General features: G+C 40.8%; 2 protein-coding genes across 6 annotated transcripts in view; both read right to left on the reverse strand.

Annotated features, from left to right (window-relative positions):
• LOC110493695 (testis-expressed protein 2) overlaps positions 1 to 14,503 on the reverse strand; it is a 57,893-nt gene extending 43,390 nt beyond the window's left edge. For 2 of the 5 annotated variants that reach the window (XM_021568109.2, XM_021568104.2), the window contains exons 1-2: positions 14,294 to 14,502; positions 13,409 to 13,501 (exon numbers count right to left, since the gene is read on the reverse strand). The gene's annotated coding sequence lies outside the window, so the exon portion shown is untranslated. Of the gene's footprint in view, positions 1 to 13,408; positions 13,502 to 14,293 lie in introns of all 5 variants that reach the window. The other 3 variants (XM_021568107.2, XM_021568105.2, XM_021568108.2) reach the window with 3 other exon arrangements.
• Positions 14,504 to 18,409: 3,906 nt separating this feature from the next.
• Positions 18,410 to 19,324, reverse strand: LOC110493696 (myeloid-associated differentiation marker-like). The gene has a single exon (XM_036948368.1). It carries the CDS (start codon positions 19,322 to 19,324, stop codon positions 18,410 to 18,412), a length of 915 nt encoding a protein of 304 aa, XP_036804263.1.
• Positions 19,325 to 22,632: the final 3,308 nt, after the last annotated feature.

Here is a 22,632-nt window from a genome sequence, read left to right on the forward strand (position 1 = left end):
ATTACCTTATACGAAGTGTTTGATTGTGAGAGTACAACCTGTGTGCCAGTGTTAACATACACGGCTCCGATTGACAAGGGAAGAAGACACTCAGAGAGGTGTCCCAACTCCATTTCTCTGGATTGCACTTCTCTAAAAGTGAAAGCTTCATTGACTAATGCTTGAGCACAGCTAGCTAAAACAAACTGATGACAGCGTCGGCCAGTAAATACAGGGGAGAGAAGACAAGCTGCTCTACCACCCACATACTAAGGACATTGTTGTTTGACACTTTTAGAAAACTTGAGACCACCTCACAGTTCCCACACACACTCCCACACAGATGCTAAAACACCTGCCATTGGCTGCCTGCTTTAGGCCTGGCTGTGTGTGTGTGTGTGTGTGTCTCTCCACAGAGAACACTAGATGAGAGGATCAGAGAGCTGGAGGCCTGACTGTTCGCATATGTTGTATTTACCAGTTAGTGTGTACTAGTGTGCATGAATAAACATGTTTGTGAGAGAGTGAAAGCGAGAAAGTGTGTGTGTGTGTGTGTGTGTGTCTCCACAGAGAACACTAGATGAGAGGATCAGAGAGCTAGAGGCCTGACTGTTCGCATATGTTGTATTTACCAGTAAGTGTGTACTAGTGTGCATGAATAAACATGTTTGTGAGAGAGTGAAAGCGAGAAAGTGTGTGTGTGTGTGTGTGTGAGAGAGTGAGAGAGAGAGAAAGCGAGAAAGAGAGAGAGTGTGTGTGAGTGAGTGAGAGAGAGAGAGAAAGCGTGTTAACACACAAGCCAGTTTAAAACCAGTGTGCATGTTTTCTGATGCACCGGCCAGTGCTAACAGGCTGGGTAAAAATACCCCAGTCAATGAGACAGGATCACCAAAGGGCAGCCTGTCAATGCAGTCAGAACTCCCTCTTACTGAAAATACCACTTCAAGAGTGAATGTGCACAGGCTTTAAACAGTATTTTTGGAATGAGGATGTAGTAGTGGTGGTGGTGTGGGGGGTGGGGGTATGGCAGTTGTGCAGGACGTTTCTTCAAGCCTCACTAACTACCAATTCAAAAGAGACACTCGTAAACAAGGAGCCGACTGTGTTCCTGAGGCATCTTCCAGGGAAAAGCTGTGTCTCTGCTGCCAGGGGCAATGCTCTGCGCCAGAGCTTGAATGGGGAGCGTGCTCAGTTACCCAGAATAGTTAGAAGTCTGTAGAAAAAAATTACGTAAACGGACCTGATGTTTAGAGAAGTTCTCTCTTGCTCTCTTTAAACAGGAAAGGTCCGGGTGAGGGCCTGATACTTCTCCCCCAGGCCTGATACTGTACCGTACATTCACTACTGTGCACACTACCCACTGGTCTATACAAAAGCCCAACGGCATTAACAAACATGCTGCAGGCCTAACGGTAACCTATCGCATGTTTGAGCTGCTAATTACATAACAGTAGCCTTTTTCTTTCCAAATGGCTACATTATTACACAGATAAAAAGGTTCAATAGATTTCCAATACATTCCAAACAACATTTCTGGTATTGTTGTGGTTCAGTTGTTATTTTCAGTGAGAAAGGGGCTGGCTGGCATGGGTACGGTATGTGACGCCATGCCCAGTGCCCACTAAGACTTAGGACACTTAGTGCAGGACGCTAGATGTGAGAACTTATGAGAGGCAAAGAGAGAGTGCTCATGACGTGCCCATCAGCGAGACAGAGACACAGAGAGAGAGAGAGAGAGACACACACAGAGGCAGAGCGACAGAGAGAAAGAGCAGGAGAGTGGTCCTCCATTTCCCTTCTCGCTCGCCAGCGGCCTCCGGCAAGGTTCACTGGTCCTTCCCTAACCATATGCTAATATAAAACAAGCTGTCACTCGAGGTTAACAACCCCAAAAACATGCTCTTGGCTTGTCCCTCCACATGTATCTTCCAAAACATCCATAATCGCTGACATCCCAAGTCCACAGTGCATCTAGTAATGTTGGATATGTACGAACACAACATAGATCTGAAGTCTGAGTCTCAAGGTACAGATATTAGGTTGCAGGTGAATTCATCAGACCATTTCTAGGGCCCTATACAAATCCACATTGTGGAAAACACAGACTGATTCACAGAATCCAGACATTAAAAGGGAATTCAACAATTTAATATTTTTTATTGAACTTAGTAGGCAAGCATTACATGGCGATAGCAGACACCAACCCACATAGCAGATGTTTTGGCGGTGTCGGAACTGCATGGTAGCTGTCAAAATCAGTGATCACCCAATCGTGAAAATGTAGCCTATAGAAATAATTACGCTCTAATTGAAAAAAAAATAGCATAACGAAAAAAATGAGGATTTCTATCAGCCTAATGGAGGTGTAGATTACATCTCACATTCCAGTGTTCTAACGTGTAAATAAGGCTGCATGGGATTTCACATAATGCGACTATGTGCAGCCAAAGACAAATGTCCTCTAATGACAGGAGCCGCTTGTAGATTTGACAGCTCTGATGCAGTTCCACCTCGACACTTGCAAAACATCCGCTATGCAGACGTTGCCTGAAGTGGATCTGATTGAACAGAGCCTTAAATGTATTGAACTTATTAGACAATTCATTGAATTTGCCTAAGTTAATCACAGGACTTGAACAAAATGCATAAGCTTCATATTTTCCTGCAATGGCACAGGAATGCCCGTTAGTGTGTGTTGTGGGTGTCTAGTCTACACTTTGTGTAGCCGTTAGCGATAATGCTAATGATAACCTGTTTTTTAATCTGTACTGTTTTGTCTTTCACTTGTTTTCTTTGGTGTAAATTTTTCTTTTTAGTAAAATAACTAAAACCATCTGCTGGTACATGGAAAGTCTTTCCCCCCAAAAAATCTCAATGAAATGCTAACTACGAAGAAGCCTATGCCTACCTGGCAGAATGATATCACTTTCATAGATTGTTCCCAGAACTCAAAACTGGTCTAATGTGGTTTAAGTACTGTTTTGTACCAAAACCATAAAATAACATTGTTTTTATATTTTGAAAGTGAAAAACTCAAACCTGGAAAAACAAAATGGAATGAGGATAGAAATAAAAATAGATTTTATAGGGCACTACATTTCTATAGCAAGCCAAGGGTATTGGTTTCAATATGTAAGTAACAAAACCTACCAGACAGCCTAAATGCCTTATATGCTCGCTTCGAGGCAAGCAATTCTGAAGCATGCATGAGAGCACCAGCTGTTCCGGATGACGGTGTGATCACGCTCTCCATAGCCAAAGTGAGCAAGACCTTTAAACAGGTCAACATTCCCAAGGCCCCGGGGCCAGACGAATTACCAGGACGTGTACTCAGAGCATGCGGGGACCAACTGGCAAGTGTCTTCACTGACATTTTCAACCTTTACATACACTTAGGTTGGAGTGATTAAAAAAAAACTTGGTTTTTTTACCTACTGCATCAATTTCTTGTTAACAAACTGTATATAGCCTCGTTATTTTGTGTTACTTTTAATTAAATTTTTTACTTTAGTTTATTTAGTAAATATTTTCTTAACCAACAATTCAGTTAAAGAAATAGAGTTAAGGGCCCCTAAGTAAGCGTATGTGACAAATAAAAATGTATTTGATTAAAGAGAAAGAATGGGAACCCTGATTGTCAAAGTCACTTACAGAATTCCATGGCTCCAGTGGAGAGGAAAGGATTTAACATGCACACTTTAGACTGAATCAATGTGAGCTATATTGGTTCATTGACCCCTCATGTCATCCATGTTAAATAATGCACTTCTCACTTAACCACCACTCAACTTCCTAAACAGGCCCCTCATTATCTTTGAATGAGCTACACGGCCTTGACAGCGACAGAACTGCTACGCTGCCGACACACAGGGATCTTGTTCCACTGCTCTGGTTACATGGGCGACGCAGCTAGACAACCTTGGCTGTTGGCACAGTCAACCATTACGGCTACAGGTAGGCTACAATGTTAATTTATTTTCCCTATGGCAAGCCGACACCCAGAGCCATTTGGGTCTGCAACTGACTACCAAGTTGAACCAAGGGTTCAAGAGTTCCCGCTGTTGTTATTAAACACAAAGGCTACTCACAGGTGAGCTCCTTTGAACTAAAGCTATAATTCCAGACATAACAATTGCAGTTCTCGTTTGAGGGGGCATGGTCTACATAGTCTAGGCTAATTACTGTGATATGGGAGCTTTGTTTCCACTTAGAAACTTGGAGCAGTTTTAATTAGAGGTCGACCAAATAATCGGAATGGCCGATTAATTAGGGCCGATTTCAAGATTTCATAACAATCGGTATTTCTGGGCGCCAATTTGCCTTTATTTAACTAGGCAAGTCAGTTAAGAACACATTCTTATTTTTAATGATGGCCTAGGAACGGTGGGTTAACTGCCTCGTTCAGGGGAAGAACGACAGATTTTCACCTTGTCAGCTCAGGGGATCCAATCTTGCAACCTTACAGTTAACTAGTCCAACGCAAAAACGACCTGCCTATCTCTCGTTGCACTCCACAAGGAGACTGACTGCATGTTACGCGACTGCAGTAAGCCAAGGTAAGTTGCTAGCTAGCATAAAACTTCTTATTAAAACAATCAATCATAATCACTAGTTAACTACACATGGTTGATGATATTACTAGATATTATCTAGCATGTCTAGATGTCTATAATCTGACTGAGCATACAAGCATACAAGTATCTGACAGAGATGGTAGGCAGAGGCAGGCGCGTAAACATTTATTCAAGACAGCACTTTAGTGCGTTTTGCCAGCAGCTCTTCGTTGTGCGTCAAGCATTGCGCTGTTTATGACTTCAAGCCTATCAACTCCCAAGATAAGGCTGGTGTAACCGAAGTGAAATGGCTAGCTAGTTAGCGTGCGCTAATAGTGTTTCAAACTTCACTCGCTCTGAGCCTTGGGGTGGTTGTTTCCCTTGCTCTGCATGGGTAACGCTGCTTCGATGGTGGCTGTTGTCGTTGTGTTGCTGGTTCGAGCCCAGGGAGGAGCGAGGAGAGGGACGGGAGCTATACTGTTACACTGGCAATACTAAAGTGCCTATTAGAACATCCAATAGTCAAAGGTTAATGAAATACAAATGGTATAGAGGGAAATAGTCCTATAATTCCCATTATAACTACAACCTAAAACTTCTTACCTGGGAATATTGAAGACTCATGTTAAAAGGAACCACCAGCTTTCATATGTTCTCATGTTCTGAGCAAGGAACTTAAACGTTAGCTTTCTTACATAGCACATATTGCACTTTTACTTTCTTCTCCAACACTTTGTTTTTGCATTATTTAAACAAAATTGAACATGTTTCATTATTTAATTGAGGCTAAATTGATTTTATTGATGTATTATATTAAAGTTAAAATACATTTAAAAAATAAAATAACATTTTTAAATGTAATTTTTAATATAATATAATATATATTATTACGTTAAAATCGGCCGATTAATCGGTATCGGATTTTTTGGTCCTCCAATAACCGGTATCGGCGTTGAAAAATCACAATCGGTCGACCTCTAGTTTTAATTGCTGTACCAGGGTGTACCCCATAAACTGTACAACAGTTTATGGGGTACAACGTTTTTCTGACACTGTTGACAAAGGCAATAAATTAAGTTGGACATGTGTCATATCCAACTACATAAAAACCAAGTGGAACAATATGAACTTCATCAGACATTCTTGTAAAACTGACTGGATTTACTAGTTTTGGCACGCTAAAACAATGTATTTTACAAGTCTTGGATGAATCACTACGAGTGTTATAAAACACATATTGATACATCTGTTATTCAGATACTAACTGAAACTGATTCCAAAACAACTTGATTCTGATGAGGTGTCTAATTGGCTGTGGATGCAGACACCAGGATGTCACACCAGGTATTACATAGAAAAAAACTACTCAAGTTGATCATTATAAACTAGTCTACTTCAAGCAAACCTAGGAGTTTTCTAGCTTTCTGGCTGTGATAAGAAGCCTTGTTATATTTAGGGGAGTTAAATGAGCAGCTCCGGCAGTAGTCCTCCTGTCTAAGATTTGTGGGTATCCATCTCAAATCAAACCAAAGTTGATTGGTCATGTAAACAGTTTAGCAGATGCTATAGCGGGTGCAGCAGTTTGCAACTGCACATGGGGACAAAGATTACACTTTTTGGAGAAATGTCCTCTGGTCTGATGAAACAAAAATAGAACCGTTTGGTCATAATGACCATCGTTATGTTCAGAGGAAAATAGGGGGATGCTTGCAAGATGAAGAACACCATCACAACCATGAAGCACGGAGGTGGCAGCATCATGTTGTGGAGGTGCTTTGCTGCAGGAGGGGCTGGTGCACTTCACAAAATAAATGGCATCATGAGGCAGGAAAAGCCCTAATCTCAATCCTATAGAAAATTTGTGGGCAGAACTAAAAAAACGTGTGCGAGCAAGGAGGCCTACAAACCTGACTCAGTTACACCAGCTCTGTCAGGAGGAAGGGGCCAAAATTCACCCAGCTTATTGTGGGAAGCTTGCGGAAGGCTACCCGAAAACATTTGACCCAAGTTAAACAATTTAAAGGCAATGCTACTAAATACTAATTGGGTGTGTATAAACTTCTGACCCACTGGGAATGTGATGAAAGAAATTAAAGCTGAAATAAATAATTATCCACTATTATTCAGACATTTCACATTCTTAAAATAAAGTGGTGATAATAACTGACCTAAGACAGGGAATTTTTACTAGGATTAAATGTCAGGAATAGTGAACAACTGAGTTTAAATGTAATTGGCTAAGGTGTATGTAAACTTCGACTTCAACTGTATGCAAACACACAATATTTGCTAAGAATGATATGTACAGTTGTAGATATATTAGAGTGAGCTATGTCAAGAATCCAGTATATAAATAAAAACTCAGTGCGTATAAACAGTGTAACTAAAATGCAATGAACAGTCATAGAAATATGATTACAGTATTTAATTGCACAGTACAAAAGCCCATTGCAAAATGGATAGAATTGCAGGAAATCATTCTTGAAGTTCTTGAAATTGTCCACATTGACTGACCTTCATGTTTTAAAGTAATGAAGGACTGTCGTTTCTTTTTGCTTATTTGAGCTGTTCTTGCCACAATATGGACTTGGTCTTTTACCAAATTGTGTGTATACACAGTATCAGGGCTCTAAAGTGCAACAATTTTACTCACATTTGCACCTAAAAATATTTTGCTGTGCAAATTGGAATTTTAATTTAGGAGCACCAGTGTGCCCAAAAAAACACCAGATGATAATTGTTACAATGATTACTTAACTGTACCCCAGCCTGAGTACCATGGAGAATACACAGAGCAGATTCATGACTGTCATGCTTGCACCATTACTACAAAGAAAACTACTTGTTAGCGCAAATATTTTGAATTGCGCTCCTAAATTATTAAACTTAGAGGCATATGTGATCTGTGATTATTTTTGTATTTTTTTTTAAGTCAGCATGGATCCTCCGAGTATGGACATTATCTGAATAGAAAATAATGTATACAGCAGTAGTTATATATAATGAGTATTGACTAGAATACAGTATATACACATATGAAGTGGGTAAAACAGTATGTAAACATTATTAAAGTGACCAGTGTTCAATGATTATGTATTAGGGCAGCTGTCTCTAAGGTGCAGGGTAAAGTACCTTGTAGTAGCCGACTAGTGACAGAAAAAGGTTCAGGTTAGGGTACTGGGCGGATGCCGGGCTAGTGTTGACTGTTTAACAGTCTGATGGCCTGGAGATAAACAGCTTCTATCAGCCTCTCGGTCCCAGCTTTGATTTACCTGTTGTACCGTCTCCGCCTTCTAGATGGTAGCGGAGTGAACAGGCCGTGGCTCGGGAGGCTGCGGTCCTTGATGATCTTCTTGGCCTTTCTGTCCAGCCGTCTACTGCTGCAGTGTTCACCAACACTGACTCTAATCCTTCCAACTTTGTCTCCCCCTTGGCTAATCGACACACTCAGTCATCCAGATACACAAGCACATGAACGCATAGTCGCATACAAGTGAAAGTGTGCAAACACAGACACCCACCTAAGACAGTGAAAGCCTATCTGTCTGGAGTAATTTGGTTTTCCTGCCACTTCGACACAGTTCCACAATAGCCAACTTCCAAGGCAACCGTACGCTACAGCACAGAACAGTGCTGAAGAACTTATACCTAGCTAGACAGACTGTAGGAAATGAGGAACAAACCAACATGGAAGAACAATCAATAGTTTGTGATACTGCACTGCTAATAACACCGTATATAGCAGAAACCAAAGGGGCTAGGCATTTCTAAGCTGACTGTTAATGATGAACTCTGGTACTTTGATCAATAGTGAAAGTGACTAATGTGTTCTGAAATGGACTGAGCTGCCAAGAAATATCCATGACTAATCACTTAGGTAGTGGCCTCGTGTACTGAAGGATCTGGAATGACACAGCTCGGGTCCAAAATGACAGTTCATCTGTCTGTGCTTCGGCTTTCTGGGATGAGACATCTCTATTTCTGTCTGCTTTCGTCTCGGAACGAAAGCAACTAATCACGGCTTGCCTCGCCATCTCCATTTTTTAAAAGCGACAGACATTGGCTTGGGAAGTAGCATTTATACTCTGTCTATATTTATTTCCCTCCCACCCTCCTTGTATCAGCGCTGTTTCTCCTGGTAAACAAGTAATTGTATCCTGGGGGTAGGGGATGATGGACGGCCTGTTGCTAGGTACAGAGACTATGCCTGACCCACCTCTGTTATCGCTCATAGCTAACAGGTTGACATGTTTCTGTAATGGTCATTATTTCTGAGGGAACTCAGAGGGCATTGACCCCATCTGCACAAACAACTGTCTTCAGAGACCTGGGGAAAAGACAAGAGTGCTCTCAGGAGTACGAGGAATCACTGAGCTATGAAGACAAAATGAATAGCTGCCATATTGAAATAATCTTCATTGGTGTTGGAGGGGCCTGTTAACAGAATGGACAATGTGATCCGCTGTGATTGGAAGTCTCAGCCAGGTGTCTTCAGTTGATGTATATAGACGTGTTTTAATCAAATCAACTATATCCACTGAGATTGTCTGATGCTTTAAGCACACGGTTTGATTTTTAAAAAATGAAGACACACAGAAAGGCTAAAGGGAGTCCGACCGCAATTGATTTGATTGTGCTAGGTCAGGCTCAGACTTGCTGCGTTGTGTAATAAAAAAAAAAAATGCAAGCAAGTGACTAACACCCATTGTCTCTCTCTCTCCTCCCTGCTGCAGCGACCACCACAGAACATCAGTGTTAATCTCGCTGTCCATGATGCTGAAGTTGCAACATAATTACAGACATTTTTGACTGTTACTGAAATCCGTCATTTGTTTAGTAAAAACATTCCCTATTCACTCAACCCTTGCTCTCTTTATATGACACATGAATGCATTGCATGCACGTGACCAATAGGGCCTGACATATAGTGTATCACAATCACATGAATAAATTCGTTATAACAAACTGTGTGACCTTACATAGACGAACGAGTGTGTGTCTTTCCAAATCATGTCCAATCAATTGAATTTACCACAGGTGGACTCCAATCAAGTTGTGGCAACATCAAGGATGATCAATGGAAACAGGATGCACCGGAGCTCAATTTTAGAGTCTCAAAGAAAAGGGTCTGAATACTTATGCAAACTTGATCCTTTTTTAATTTTAATACATTTGGAAAAATGTCAACAAAAAAAAAACCTGTTCTTAATTTGTCATTATGGAGTATTGTGTAGATTGATGAGGGGAAAAAAACGAATGAATCCATTTTAGAATAAGGCTGTAACGTAACAAACCGTGGGAAAAGCCAAGGGCTCTGAATACTTTCCAAATGCACTGTAAGTATTGAAATAAAGAACTAAAGTCCAATGGTTGGTGGCTATACAAGGCTGCTTACTAATGATAATGACATTAACCTACTTACTATAATGATCATAATAGCAATAATAACAATACAAAGGAGATCAAGAAAAAGGAGGGTTATTAGGCTATTATTATAACAATATATATAATTTCTCTGACAATTTCGAACAGTGTAAACACCACAGAGGCTGTTCTAACGGAAAACAAGTGTAAAGCCTTTTTATTACAGCAAATATTAAAAACAGCCAAATTTGTGAAATTGTTTGTCTGACATGTGGTTGCGTGAGGCTTGGTGCTCACGGAATCAGTAGGCTATTAAACAAAAACTCAAACAGGCAACACAAGCAGGATCGGTTCTATTTCTGTAGCTAGACATGCACTACATGATACAAGTATGTGATACCTGCTCGTCAAACAAAATCATGGGCATTAATATGGAGTTGGTCCCCCTTTGCTGCTATAACAGCCTCCACTCTTCTGGGAAGGCGTTCCACTAGATGGGGGAACATTTTCCTCTCTCCTCACTTTTCTTAGACAAATAAGGCAAGGGCTGTTTGCTCGTCTCCTAACTTTGATGCTGCCTCCGCCGCATTGCTCTCAACACCTTCCGGGAAGAATGTCGGTCTTGCCAAGAGGAGAATAATGGTGATATAAACGGCCGACAACTAGCATCAAGCATATTTCAAAAGAGATTACTCAAGCACTGGCACTTCTTCCTCTATTTCTCACATGGGGCTCTGCATAGAGCACATTCCATATGAGCACATTCCATAGAGCACAAATCACAACAACGATGAGTCATTGAGAAACATCGATAAGTATTTTTCCTCATAAGAGACAAACTGATAAGGGGGATTGGTTTGCATAATTTGTTTTGGGTTGCACTTCAGATGAAGGTTCAGTAAGCCTAAGCACCTAACGCTACAAATGTCTGTCTGATCTGATAAGAGAGTGCATTTCATGACTACTAGGGAAATAGGTAACAAGGCCAAAAGAAATGCCTGTTTATTGAACCATTGTGCCCTCCTGCCTTAATCCCAGTCAAACCTGTTGAGATCAGAACCAACAACAATGCCATTCCATGGAGTTAAACGTCACCAGCGTTGACCTGTATTTGCATAGACATGCTCGGGTTGATAGGAAGAGCCTGTTGGACTTGATCAGCTGTGGCAGGGCAATGTGTTGAGTTTCTCCTCTGTGCCTTAGCGTAAAGGGAAAGTTCCTCCACAATTGCTCAGCTTTCTGCCACACCTGTTACAACCTCTGAACGGCTAACGTGTGACGTGGACCATGACGCAACAAGACACAACAGTACAGTTGAGTCAACAACTCAGTGCTCTGCTCTATAAAGAGCCATTACAAAATGGTATGAATGCTAATTTGATGACTGATGGAGGAGAAATGAGCCTGAGTATAAAAATAGACCAACATCTTGGAAATATTTAGGCGGCCAGATGGCCAAGTAGTGAGTCAGGGGCAAAGCCATGAACAGGTGCCGAGTCAACAGTGTAATCCGTAAGCCCAGCATAAAACTGTGATAAGCAGCACATTTTCCCAGTCTAACGACACTCTCGCGCACAATAACGCAGTGTGGTATTACCAGCAATCTACAGGGAGGCCTCTGCACTGTGAAGAGAACAGCCTACACACACCTGTTCTATGACATTGCAAAACAGGATAGATGGAGATCCATCATCAGTCGCCAAAGTTAAACAACAAGCATGGGGTGTTCGGCTTGAAAAAAAAACACATAACATTTCAGACTGTACTCAAATCAGTTAGCGTTCTGCTAACTTGTTATGTAGGGGCTCACTATCTGGCCTAAAATTAACATGAGACCTTCTAAGACTTTGACCTCACAACCATATGTGCCAATGTGCCGGGGCGGCAGGGTAGCCTAGTGGTTAGAGCGTTGGACTAGTAACCGGAAGGTTGCGAGTTCAAACCCCCGAGCTGACAAGGTACAAATCTGTCGTTCTGCCCCTGAACAGGCAGTTAACCCACTGTTCCCAGGCCGTCATTGAAAATAAGAATTTGTTCTTAACTGACTTGCCTGGGTAAAGGTAAAATAAAAAAATAAAAAATGTGGTCAAAATGAACAGTCGCCATGACTACCAGAGGAAAATCAAACAGATTTGTTTCACGGCAGCTTTTGCTTGACAGGAACTGAAGGCTTGCTTTGATTTCCCTTTCTACTGTATAACAGATATCTATTTCACGATGCCTCCGGTTTTGCTGTGGATGGACAGGTGTGACTTCTCTTTCTGATGCACCTGCTACACAAATTAGGCTAAGCTTAGTGAGTCTTAAAACAGGTACTAAAGGCACCCTATCCATTCTCTCGCTTTCACACGTTCTAACTCTAACCCGACACACAAATCCAGAGGATTTCACGCTGCTCAAGGCCATGTCTCTTGCGTGGATGATGTTTTCGGATGTGGGAAAAGTGCTTTTGACTAAAACACACAGCAATTCTATTAATAGCCTTGGTGTTAGGCTAGGTGATGTGTTGCGAGAGTGAAGTAAAGGACGCAGAGTCGGAATTAGTAGTTGAATTTGAATTTGCCTAACGGTAGCTTGCCTAGCACATACAATATCGTATTGAGTACACATGAGGAGGCCCCTTGAAATGACTCATGCTAGAGGGCAGTGTAAAAAGGGTGCAACCAACAGTGGATCATTAAGCAGGTTTCGCACACAATATCAGGACATCGCATAATTGTCAATAGCACAAACATATGATCAATAGAACAAACAGATAAGCCCTTATATATAGGCCAATGGGAAACTACTAAACTAACTACTAAATACTTGTTGAATATGAAATAAACAAGCCTAGACCAACAACAAGTGCAAAAGGTTGCAAAACCCAAACTGTTGAGTCTTTCTTGGGACACATTTGTTTAAGGAAAACGGTTGAATAATAATTTCACAGGACTTGTTTATTTGACGTGTTTATTTTATCACAGTGCTGAATGGCAGCCACAGACAGCCATTTACTTTTCACTTGGCCAATTAGTCAAATCCATTTCAAGGTACCTGACAAATACCTCAGGTCTGCTCAAAAAGAATAAACAGCAGAGGGCATTTGGCACTCATTTGGCACTCGCCTCGGCAGCAGAGAATGTCAGTGATGACGTTTATTTCCTTGTATTTGTTTGGGCTGAAAAGAGACATGCTGATCTGCGGAGGCTGCTGAGGGGAGAACGGCTCATAGTAATGGCTGGAAAGGAGCGAATGGAATGGCATCAAACACATATTTGATACCATTGCACTCATTCTGCTCCAGCCATTACCACACACCCTGTGTGTCTTACTACGGTTCGCCTAGAACCTGTCCTTGACTGCTGCTGCAATCTCCATCGTTTCCAATAGAATAAAGGCTGTGTGTTACACAAATCAGTGTCTCTCTTTCTCCTTATGTTTTATTTTCTTTCCCCTCTCTCTCTCAAAGGTCAGTTGTGTCACAGAGAATGGATCAATGATCAGTTGAAATTTACTGGCAAAGTGCTTACCTCGTATCCTCAGTGCCATTCAATCCAGCATTGTCTCGGCGTCTGCATTCATGTGAGAGTCGACTCTACATGTCCATAGTGTTCAATGACCTGCTAAAGAGAACAATTCAACAATGGTCATATAGATATTTGTACATCAAAACGTGTAAAATTGCACAACACACACACACACACACACTCACTCACTCACTCACTTGTCACGTTGGACTTGCCACACAAATACTTTCGTCAAAACTATGTGGTTTTCATCATGGCATCACTCAAACATTTGCTCAGGTGAGAAATGTTTCCAAAGATGTAATTCAATTTGCCCATAGTCTGCATTTGAGATACAATGTTGGCCACAACAGTATAACTAGCTACTGTACGTATGCAATGACTAACGTTACCCATCTGGCTTTTTAGTTGCTTCAAAGAACAGTTAAAAACATGAAAGCAACTTCCTGCTTATGTTATTAACTATAAGGAAACACGAGCAATGTTTAATCGGTTGGTAAGCTTATGTTCAATAAACTATGCATACACTGCTAGCTTTGACAGCTAACAGCAGCTCGCTAGCGTTTAGCCATGGGTGAAACAAAGCCCTAGCAAACTCCCTAGTTTAGTTTTGGATGCAGCTAAACCTAATGACTAGCTAACTTAGCTAGTTACTAGTAGCTAGCAAACGTCAATCTCAAAACAACTCTCACTTTTACATTTCAACATTCACTCTTGTGAAACCCCTGATTGAAATAGTTTGTTTTACGAAATAACAACGAAGTCGTTTGTGAAAAACAATCTATGTAAACCGCTGGCTACGTGACATTTCACGACAACAAAGCCAAAGGTGTCAAAACTGAAACTGCGATAAAGAGGTGTGTTTTGCCTAATCAAGCGCGAGCTTACCGTGTCCCGAGTTCATCATCTCTCGAGCGAGCAGGATTACAAAATCCACTGAATGAATATGAACAGTTTACCGGACAGTAACAAAACGTTGTATTGTTATCACTTCCAAGTACTGCGTCGTTGTCTGAGCCTCATTTCATGCCCAGCCTGTTGACAGCTAACTGCTGGAAGCACAGAGTTCCTGAGTGAAAAAACCCATTAACGTCTCCCAAGGCTAGAGTAATCAAAGTCGATAAGAAGGATCATCAATCCGAACCCGTTCGGGGATTGATTATACAGAAGTTTTGGGATTGTTTCCCAATATTTTTTATTTTAGGACTATAAAATGGACTTGAAATACATGTCACAGATAAAAAGGTTACGAAAAATGTTAAATGAAAATGATATTGACCTTTGCAGGTTATAAATTGAGCACAGTTAGAGCACACAGATACACTTTGTAACTTTGGTCTCTAGATCTTTCCTTCCACTGTGGATTGTCTCATAATACTACCAAAAATAAGAAATAATTGTACTTGACTATCTAGCCATCAAATACACTAACACGCACACTAAATGCACAGCATTCACTTGAAATTATGCATCAGTCCGTCTCTTGATTTCAAAGAGTAGATTATTATTTGTGTCATTGAATCCATTGGAAAAATAAACATAACTTTTGTGAGAATTGCTTGTTCTCATATAATATAATGGGATTCTATCTTGATCTTTTTCTTTAAAAAAAAAAACTTGTTGATGACCATGACATTGATGCGGTATTGAATACAATGAAGATCATGACGTAATTTAAATCACAGTTGGATTTTTTTCACCACCTCCTGAAAGCTGTGCCCATTTTATGACTTTCACACAGCTTGAGATTGTCCTTGGTTGAGAAAAGTGCAATTTAAATGGACTTCACTGATTGGAATAAAGGCTTGTATGGTAATGGGGGCGGGGCGGCAGGGTAGCCTAGTGGTTAGAGCGTTGGACTAGTAACCGGAAGGTTGTGAGTTCAAACCCCCGAGCTGACAAGGTACAAATCTGTCGTTCTGCCCCTGAACAGGCAGTTAACCCACTGTTCCCAGGCCGTCATTGAAAATAAGAATTTGTTCTTAACTGACTTGCCTGGTTAAATAAAGGTAAAAATAAAAATAAAAAAATTTAAAAAAATGAAAGCATCGCCATCTAGTGTTAATAACTTATAACTGTTGCTACTCTCCCAATACATTTGGGACATGTTTTGTATCCACTACAGAAAATCATCTCAGGAATCTACATTACAGCTACATTACATTACAGCTACATTACATTTAATGCACATTTTTACTCTATACAAATGACATTTAGACTATGTTTAGATTAGTCACAGACTCTAGTCGAACTCTTATAGAATCCTAGGCAATACCAAAAATAAACAAAGAGAATTGAGAAAGAACTCCGCACCATACCTTGCTTGTACTTAATGTCTTTAATCAATTCAATCACTCCCTTCCTAACTCTGTATCTTTCATCTCTCAAATACAGAACCACAAGCAAGATATGTTACAAACTCAAAGTATTCTAAATTAAATCACTAAGCCCCTTGCATGCAGACAAGCTGAAAGAGCATTCTGCCCAGAAAGAAACATGGCAGTTGGCACAGTATCTGAAATCTGCAGTGTGATGATGTTTGTCTGCCTACCAACTCCCCCGGTGGGGTTATGGTAATGAGTTGTGACACAGAATAAATGTAATGTTTGTCTTGTTTTTATTTATACCCTTTATAAGTCTTCGCTGCCTCTCAAGTCCGTCAAGCCCCACTCAATGTTAGTGAAATATTACTTGACTCTTCGACTGTAGTCTTCTTATGTATACATATACATATATGTGTATGTCTCAGGATCAATCAAATGTATTTGTATTATGTCTGTTTCAATAGATGAAAATGATTGATTTTTTCAACTTCATTTTACAAATCTAAGAACATAAAATTGTTTACCAAGTTACCAATTACTTCACACTGGAAGAAGTTGAGCTAGAGTAAAGCTACACCAAGTATACAAATATACACCGAGTATACAAATATGCACCGAGTATATAAAACATTAGGAACACCATCCTAATATTGAATTATTTTTTATAGTTTTTGTTCTATATTTTTTTTATGTAGGAAATGCAGTTGGTAGTTAGGTTGTTCCACGAAATGAGTCCCTTTTGATATTGTAAGAAGAAATTGTGCACCAATATTACATTTTAAAAACCCCTTATTTTCAATAAAGTGCCCTTTAACATAGGCCACATGGAGAATTCAATAAATCCGATTTTTTTATTTGAATAAAGATTTGCTAAAGTGCCAAAATCCAGCATTTTCAAATACCACTCCATGCACCCACTGTGACTTCCAGGAAGATTGTAACCCACTTAACCCCAAAATATATCCAAGTATTTATTCACCATCATTGTAAAGCCTTAGTTATTTTGTCATTTCTAAAGATGATTATTTGTTTCATGTTAGTAGTGATTCGTTTTACGAAATCTGTGCCTCATTTTAAGGTCAACCCTGTTACATGAAATAAACTCTTGTTTTAGTATGGTGAAACTATTTCTGCAGAATTTTTCAGAATCTTTATGTTTTTTTCAATGACATTCAATTCAGCATTGATAAAAGGTGCAAGTTTCATGCTTGTTTTCTAACCAAGTGGGAGGTATGAATTTACCAGTTGTGAAGTCATAACTACCAGTTGGATGCATTCAAGTACTTTGAACTCGTTGAGAATTGCTGGTTGGCCAAAGGCCAACAAGCTGCGTATACTAATACACTAAAAGTACAGCTATAATGCTTGTAAAGTAATTATAGTGTTCAAAATCATATCAATAGATTGCTTTTTATGAATAATGTTTTGTTGCATTTAACTGCAGAAAATGCTGCTATCAAGGTAATGTCTTTAGTAGGTGTCGTCAGAAGTCAGCATGTGAAAGAAGTTGCAGCTCAGGATGATGGACGAGTTTCCCACTAGTAACGACCAGTTGGGGGGTCGTTAAAGTGGGGGTTTTCCCAGTCGTATGTGGTACATTCGCACTTCCCACTTGTTTGCAAATGCAGCATAGCTTCGTTCCACCTGAGTCTGACCACAAGTCTGAGACCACTATGATGACACACAAAACACATTTGATGGATTCATTTTGTCTTCTTCTAATGCCTCTTAAGGGGAAAGTAATCCAAAAGTAACGGAAAGTAATCAAATTATGTTACTGAGTTAAGGTAATCCAAAAGTTACGTTACTGATTAGAGTTTTGGACAGGTAACTAGTAACTAACGGATTACATTTAGAAAGTAACCTATTCAATCCTCTGTGAACATAGGTGGGCTGGTTCTACTCTGTTTTTTTGTGGAGGAAAACTGAGTGGGTCGAGCATAACACGTCAACCAAGTTACTCATAGATAGGCTAGAAATGTTTAAACACTTACATTGTTTGAGTGACGCTTGCGGTCAATTGCCCCTACTTGTTGCACCCAACAAGCTTCTATTCCACCTGTCACAAGGGGATTCATGGCTGATTTAAGATTAAATAGTTACTGTCAACCCTGTTACTTCATTTGGTACTTAATAGGCACTTACTATAATCATTCTTATTTATTTAACCTTTTCACATAGGAAAACTTGTTTTTTATTAAGTTGAACATGTGCCCTTAATAACAGAATGTTCAAATTAGTTGAAATCAAACTTCACCAAGTTAAACCATCTCAAAAGGCACCAAATAGGTGGAACCACCAAGTTGTACTAATAGCTACACCACTACATGGCAAACAGGTCACTGACTACTGAAAACACGACAAAGACTTGAATTTAGTTCAACTACCACCATGCTACTGAAAATGTAGTTGAATTGCTAGTGGAATTACATGTCCTGAAACTACTTCCCAACACTGTGCACATGATAATGTACATGAAAATATCTATGACATTTGTTCTTCATTTTTCAGGGCTCCTGTACCCCTGATTAGAATCAATATAAAATTGACATCAACAGAAGTTAATATTTCATGGACTTTGGCAATGTGTCCCCTTCTCCTGTAATACACTATGACTAAGTTAATATCCATATTGTACATGCTATGTGTTCTGAAGGTCAACTATCCAGGTGTGTCTTCTTCAGGCATGACTCCTATCCCGCAGCAGTTTGATAGAGAAGGCCAGGTCCACTGTGTAAGCTAGCAGAGTAATGCTGGCCATCACCGCTTCCATGACAACAAGGGTGGGCCCAGTTTTCCTGTCTGTGAGGTCTTGGTCGCGTTTCCGTAGCTCCAGGACTCTGGTAAAACACAGTATGGTGGCGAGCACATAGAGAAGCACCCCTGTCAGACTGAAGCCAGCCAGCAGGCGGTCAAAGGGCAGGGGGCATCGCCCAGCACAGTCCCCTAGAACCACCATCACTGTACCCAGGGACATTAGGAGACAGAGGGCATACCACGCCCCAGACACCCATAGCTGCCAACCCACAGCTGCCAACCCTACTTTTACCAAAGCTCCACGGACCTGCTCCACCACCAGGACGATCATCTCACATCCTCCCCAGAGCTGGAGCACCTTGAGCAGGCCGGGCACGCTGGCCATGTAGCCCTTCTGGTCCTGGGTCTGGTTGCGGATGAGATAGGCCTCGGTTGCATAGGCCAGGAAGGTGAGACACGACGCCAAGGAGGCGGCAATAGGACGGGGCCAGGCACCTTCATGACACATGACCGCCCAGGGGAAGGTGACTGTGGCGCTGAGGGTCATGAGGGTGGCGAGAGCCGCCACGGTCACGGTCAGGTTCTTCCAGGAGATGGGGACCAGGCTGTGGAACTGGATGATGTTGACCACGTGGATTAGGAGGGTGAGGATGAAGAAGAGGCACCAGGTGAACATGCAGAGGATCCTGAAGGAGGGCTGGTGGGTGTCAGAGGTCAGCTCCGAGGGAACCAGGGAGGCTACCAGGCTGAAGGTAAGGCAACCGGACAGGAGAGCCCACATGCGCACCAGAGACAGAGGGCTGGTCAGATCACTGGCCTCCAGTACAATTACAGGCATGGTGGTGGTTCCCAAACAAAGTCCAAAACCAGAAAGTCCAAAAAGGCTGTAGACAGAGGTTTATAACGTTGTAACGGGCTCGTCTGTAGAGCAACAAAGAGGTGTCTTGCTTCCTTTAATAAATATCCAAACTTCAGTTTGGACAAGCTCAAATTCAAGTTGTAACGTCTGTTTAGGTTAAAACAGAAATTTGCTTCCACCTTCCGAAAAGGGTGTCAACAACCTTAACCAGGACAATGTACTACACCAGGATAGAGTCAACTCACAAAAAGATTTTGCACCAACTGAGAAAAAAAATCTAAGAACGCTGTCGTGTTGAGCTCTTTCAGTCAAACCCCCTTGTACATTTCTCATTTCTGCTTACTCCAAATCCAGGAAAGAACCCTCCAGAACTAGAATATGGTAAGCCCAAAATGAAAGGCCCCAAAAATCGAATAAACCGACAGTTTAGCGCATGAGCCAGCGGTCATCTCCACTCTGTTCCATACCACCAATTACTTTCACAATGCAACCTGATTAAAACCACCACTTTTCTATCCCTTGCATCCTATACCCCAGCCTGGTCTCATAGACTAGACGTAACATAGTAAACATAAAGTAGGGACACTCAAATTATTATAATATATTACGTTTTGTAAGGTTACATAAGGCAAAAAACAAAAGTAGGGTGGGTGGGCATATAACGCAAACGTCAAGCAACCAAAAGGTTGTGAGTTCAAATCTCATCATGGACTGTTTTAGCATGTCAGCTAATTAGCAACTTTTCAACTACTTACTACTTTTTTAGCTACTTTGCAACTACTTATCGTGTTAGCTAACCCTAAGCCTAAGCCTAACCCTAACCTTAACCCTTTTAGCTAACCCTCTCCCTAACCCTTTAACCTAACTCCTATACTTAACCCTAATCCCTAACCCTAACCCCTAGCCAAGCAACTAGCCACATAACTAGAATTCGTAACATATCATAAGTTTTGCAAATTCGTAACATATTGTACGTTTTGCAAATGAGTAACTTATAATACAAATAGAAAATCTTTGGAGGGAGCTGAAAGTCCGTATTGCCCAGTGACAGTCCCGAAACCTGAAGGATCTGGAGAAGGTCTGTATGGAGGAGTGGGCCAAAATCCCTGCTGCAGTGTGTGCAAACCTGGTCAAGAACTACAGGAAACGTATGATCTCTGTAATTGCAAACAAAGGTTTCTGTACCAAGTATTAAGTTCTGCTTTTCTGATGTATCAAATACTTATGTCATGCAATAAAATGCTCATTAATTACTTAAATGTTTTTGTTTTAGATTCCGTCTCTCACAGTTGAAGTGTACCTATGATAAACATTACAGACCTCTACATGCTTTGTAAGTGGGAAAACCTGCAAAATCGGCAGTGTATCAAATACTTGTTCTCCCCAATGTATTTATTTACCTATTTTTTTACTTAACACGTATTTTTCTCAAAACTGCATTGTTGGTTAGGGCTTGAATGTGAGCATTTCACTGTAAGGTCTACACTTGTTGTATTCGGGCAAATGTGACAAATAAAATTTGATTTTAAATGGAGGTTTTTGGATTTACATAGAGAATAATACGAAATTCTCTGAGACCAGGCAGAATACCCACACCTCTCTCCTCCACCCTACCCCGCTAAATCCGCCCACTTCTTCACTCCACTGGCTCCACTTCCTGTTATGGTTGCAGCACTCTCAGTCTCATGGTGTAGGTGGCTGCAGGTGACCGCAATAACACAGTCGCAAACATCACTATCGTTTTCCCTGACAGAGTTCGCATGACATGCTGTTCCCTTTTCTAGTATTAATTTCTGGTTACTGTAAATAATGTGTTACTAATACACACACACACACACACACACACACACAATCCCTTTGGTCCCGTTTATGGAGGCATAAATGTGGTCAGTGTGAACTGAATGTTGTTTACATGGTGTTTGAGTGTATGTATTATATATCAGGTCTGGATTTACAGCTGGGTACTCCTAATGCAAGCCAAGGCCCATTGACAATTGGAGGGTGTCGTAGATCATTTGACTGAAGTGCTTTTCAGAGGAGCTATATGTGGAACATTTGATTCTACACAGTCCTCGGGGGAGTAGTACCGGAGGTGGAGAAGAATTTCTCAGTTGCTCTTTCATTTGACAACACTTGTATGTGTGCTTGAGGTGTGCAGATAAATGTGTGTGTGTGTGTGTGTGTGTGTGTGTGTGTGTGTGTGTACAAACGGTATACAATGTGTTTTTCTGCATATGCATGTGTTTATTTGGGTGTTTGTGAGTAAGTGGGTCTGAGTGTGTTTGTAAGTTTATGTGTATGCGTTTGTTAGTGTGTGTGTACATTGGTTTATTTGTCTGTCTGTGCGTGCGTGTATGCATCCGTGAATTCTGTTCATGATGTATGCGTGCGCATTAGACACGTTCAGTTTTTAAGAAGAGTAGCTATTTGACGACATAAATGATAGAACAACACCATTTTACCAAAATAGAGACAGAACACATCATCAAATACATTAAGAAATGTATTATGATCATCAGACGAATTACTGTCATCACTGAACAAAGACGTGACATCATTGACTTTTTTTTTGCTTGGGTGCCATTATTGCTGTCTAGACTAGCCTAAACCATACTTTGAGGGAGATGGTAAAGACGTGTCCTGATTGGGCGATCTCTAATTGTTCAGGCTTGTGATTGGACTGCAGATAGAACCTTATAGTGCCAAGTTTAAGTAGCTATATGCAGATCTTTGTAGTTTTTCATTTTTTCCCCCACTTCAAATCTAACTTCACTGACACATGAAGAACCATCTAAAGATCTATGAAATGTGACTAACTCATTTCGGACAGACATGTCAGACGGAACCGTATAGTCCCAAGCTCTCGATTTGTAGTTGAACAAGTCGTTGCATGTATAGATTTTTTTTTTAACTTGACTTGACTTGGAAAAACTTGAGACTCGACTTGACTTGACTTGGAAAAACTTGAGAATCGACTTGACTTGCTCTTAGAATGCGTGACTTGGACTTGAGTCGAGACCTTGTGACTTGAGATTTTCTTGTGACTCGAATAATAGTGAATTGGTCCCACCTCTGGTGTGTTCTGTTTATGATGTGTGTGTGTGTGTGTGTGTGTGTGTGTGTGTGTGAGTGTGTGTGTGTCTTTGTCTTGTCATGATCCCACACAGTCACTTCAGTTGTGAACCTGCTTTCTGTGTTATATATAGACGCGGGATACTTCAATTCCCATGTGTCACACTGCTCAAGTTCAAAAACGGCCTTGTGAGAAGAGAAGACACATTCCACAA

The sequence above is a fragment of the Oncorhynchus mykiss genome, chromosome 17 (assembly GCF_013265735.2).
Source record: "Oncorhynchus mykiss isolate Arlee chromosome 17, USDA_OmykA_1.1, whole genome shotgun sequence".
Taxonomy (NCBI): Eukaryota; Metazoa; Chordata; class Actinopteri; order Salmoniformes; family Salmonidae; genus Oncorhynchus; species Oncorhynchus mykiss.

Coding starts and splice junctions, on each gene's coding strand:
- LOC110493696 (XM_036948368.1), bottom strand. CDS start 19,324: ATGCCTGTAATTGTACTGGAGGCCAGTGATCTGACCAGCCCTCTGTCT.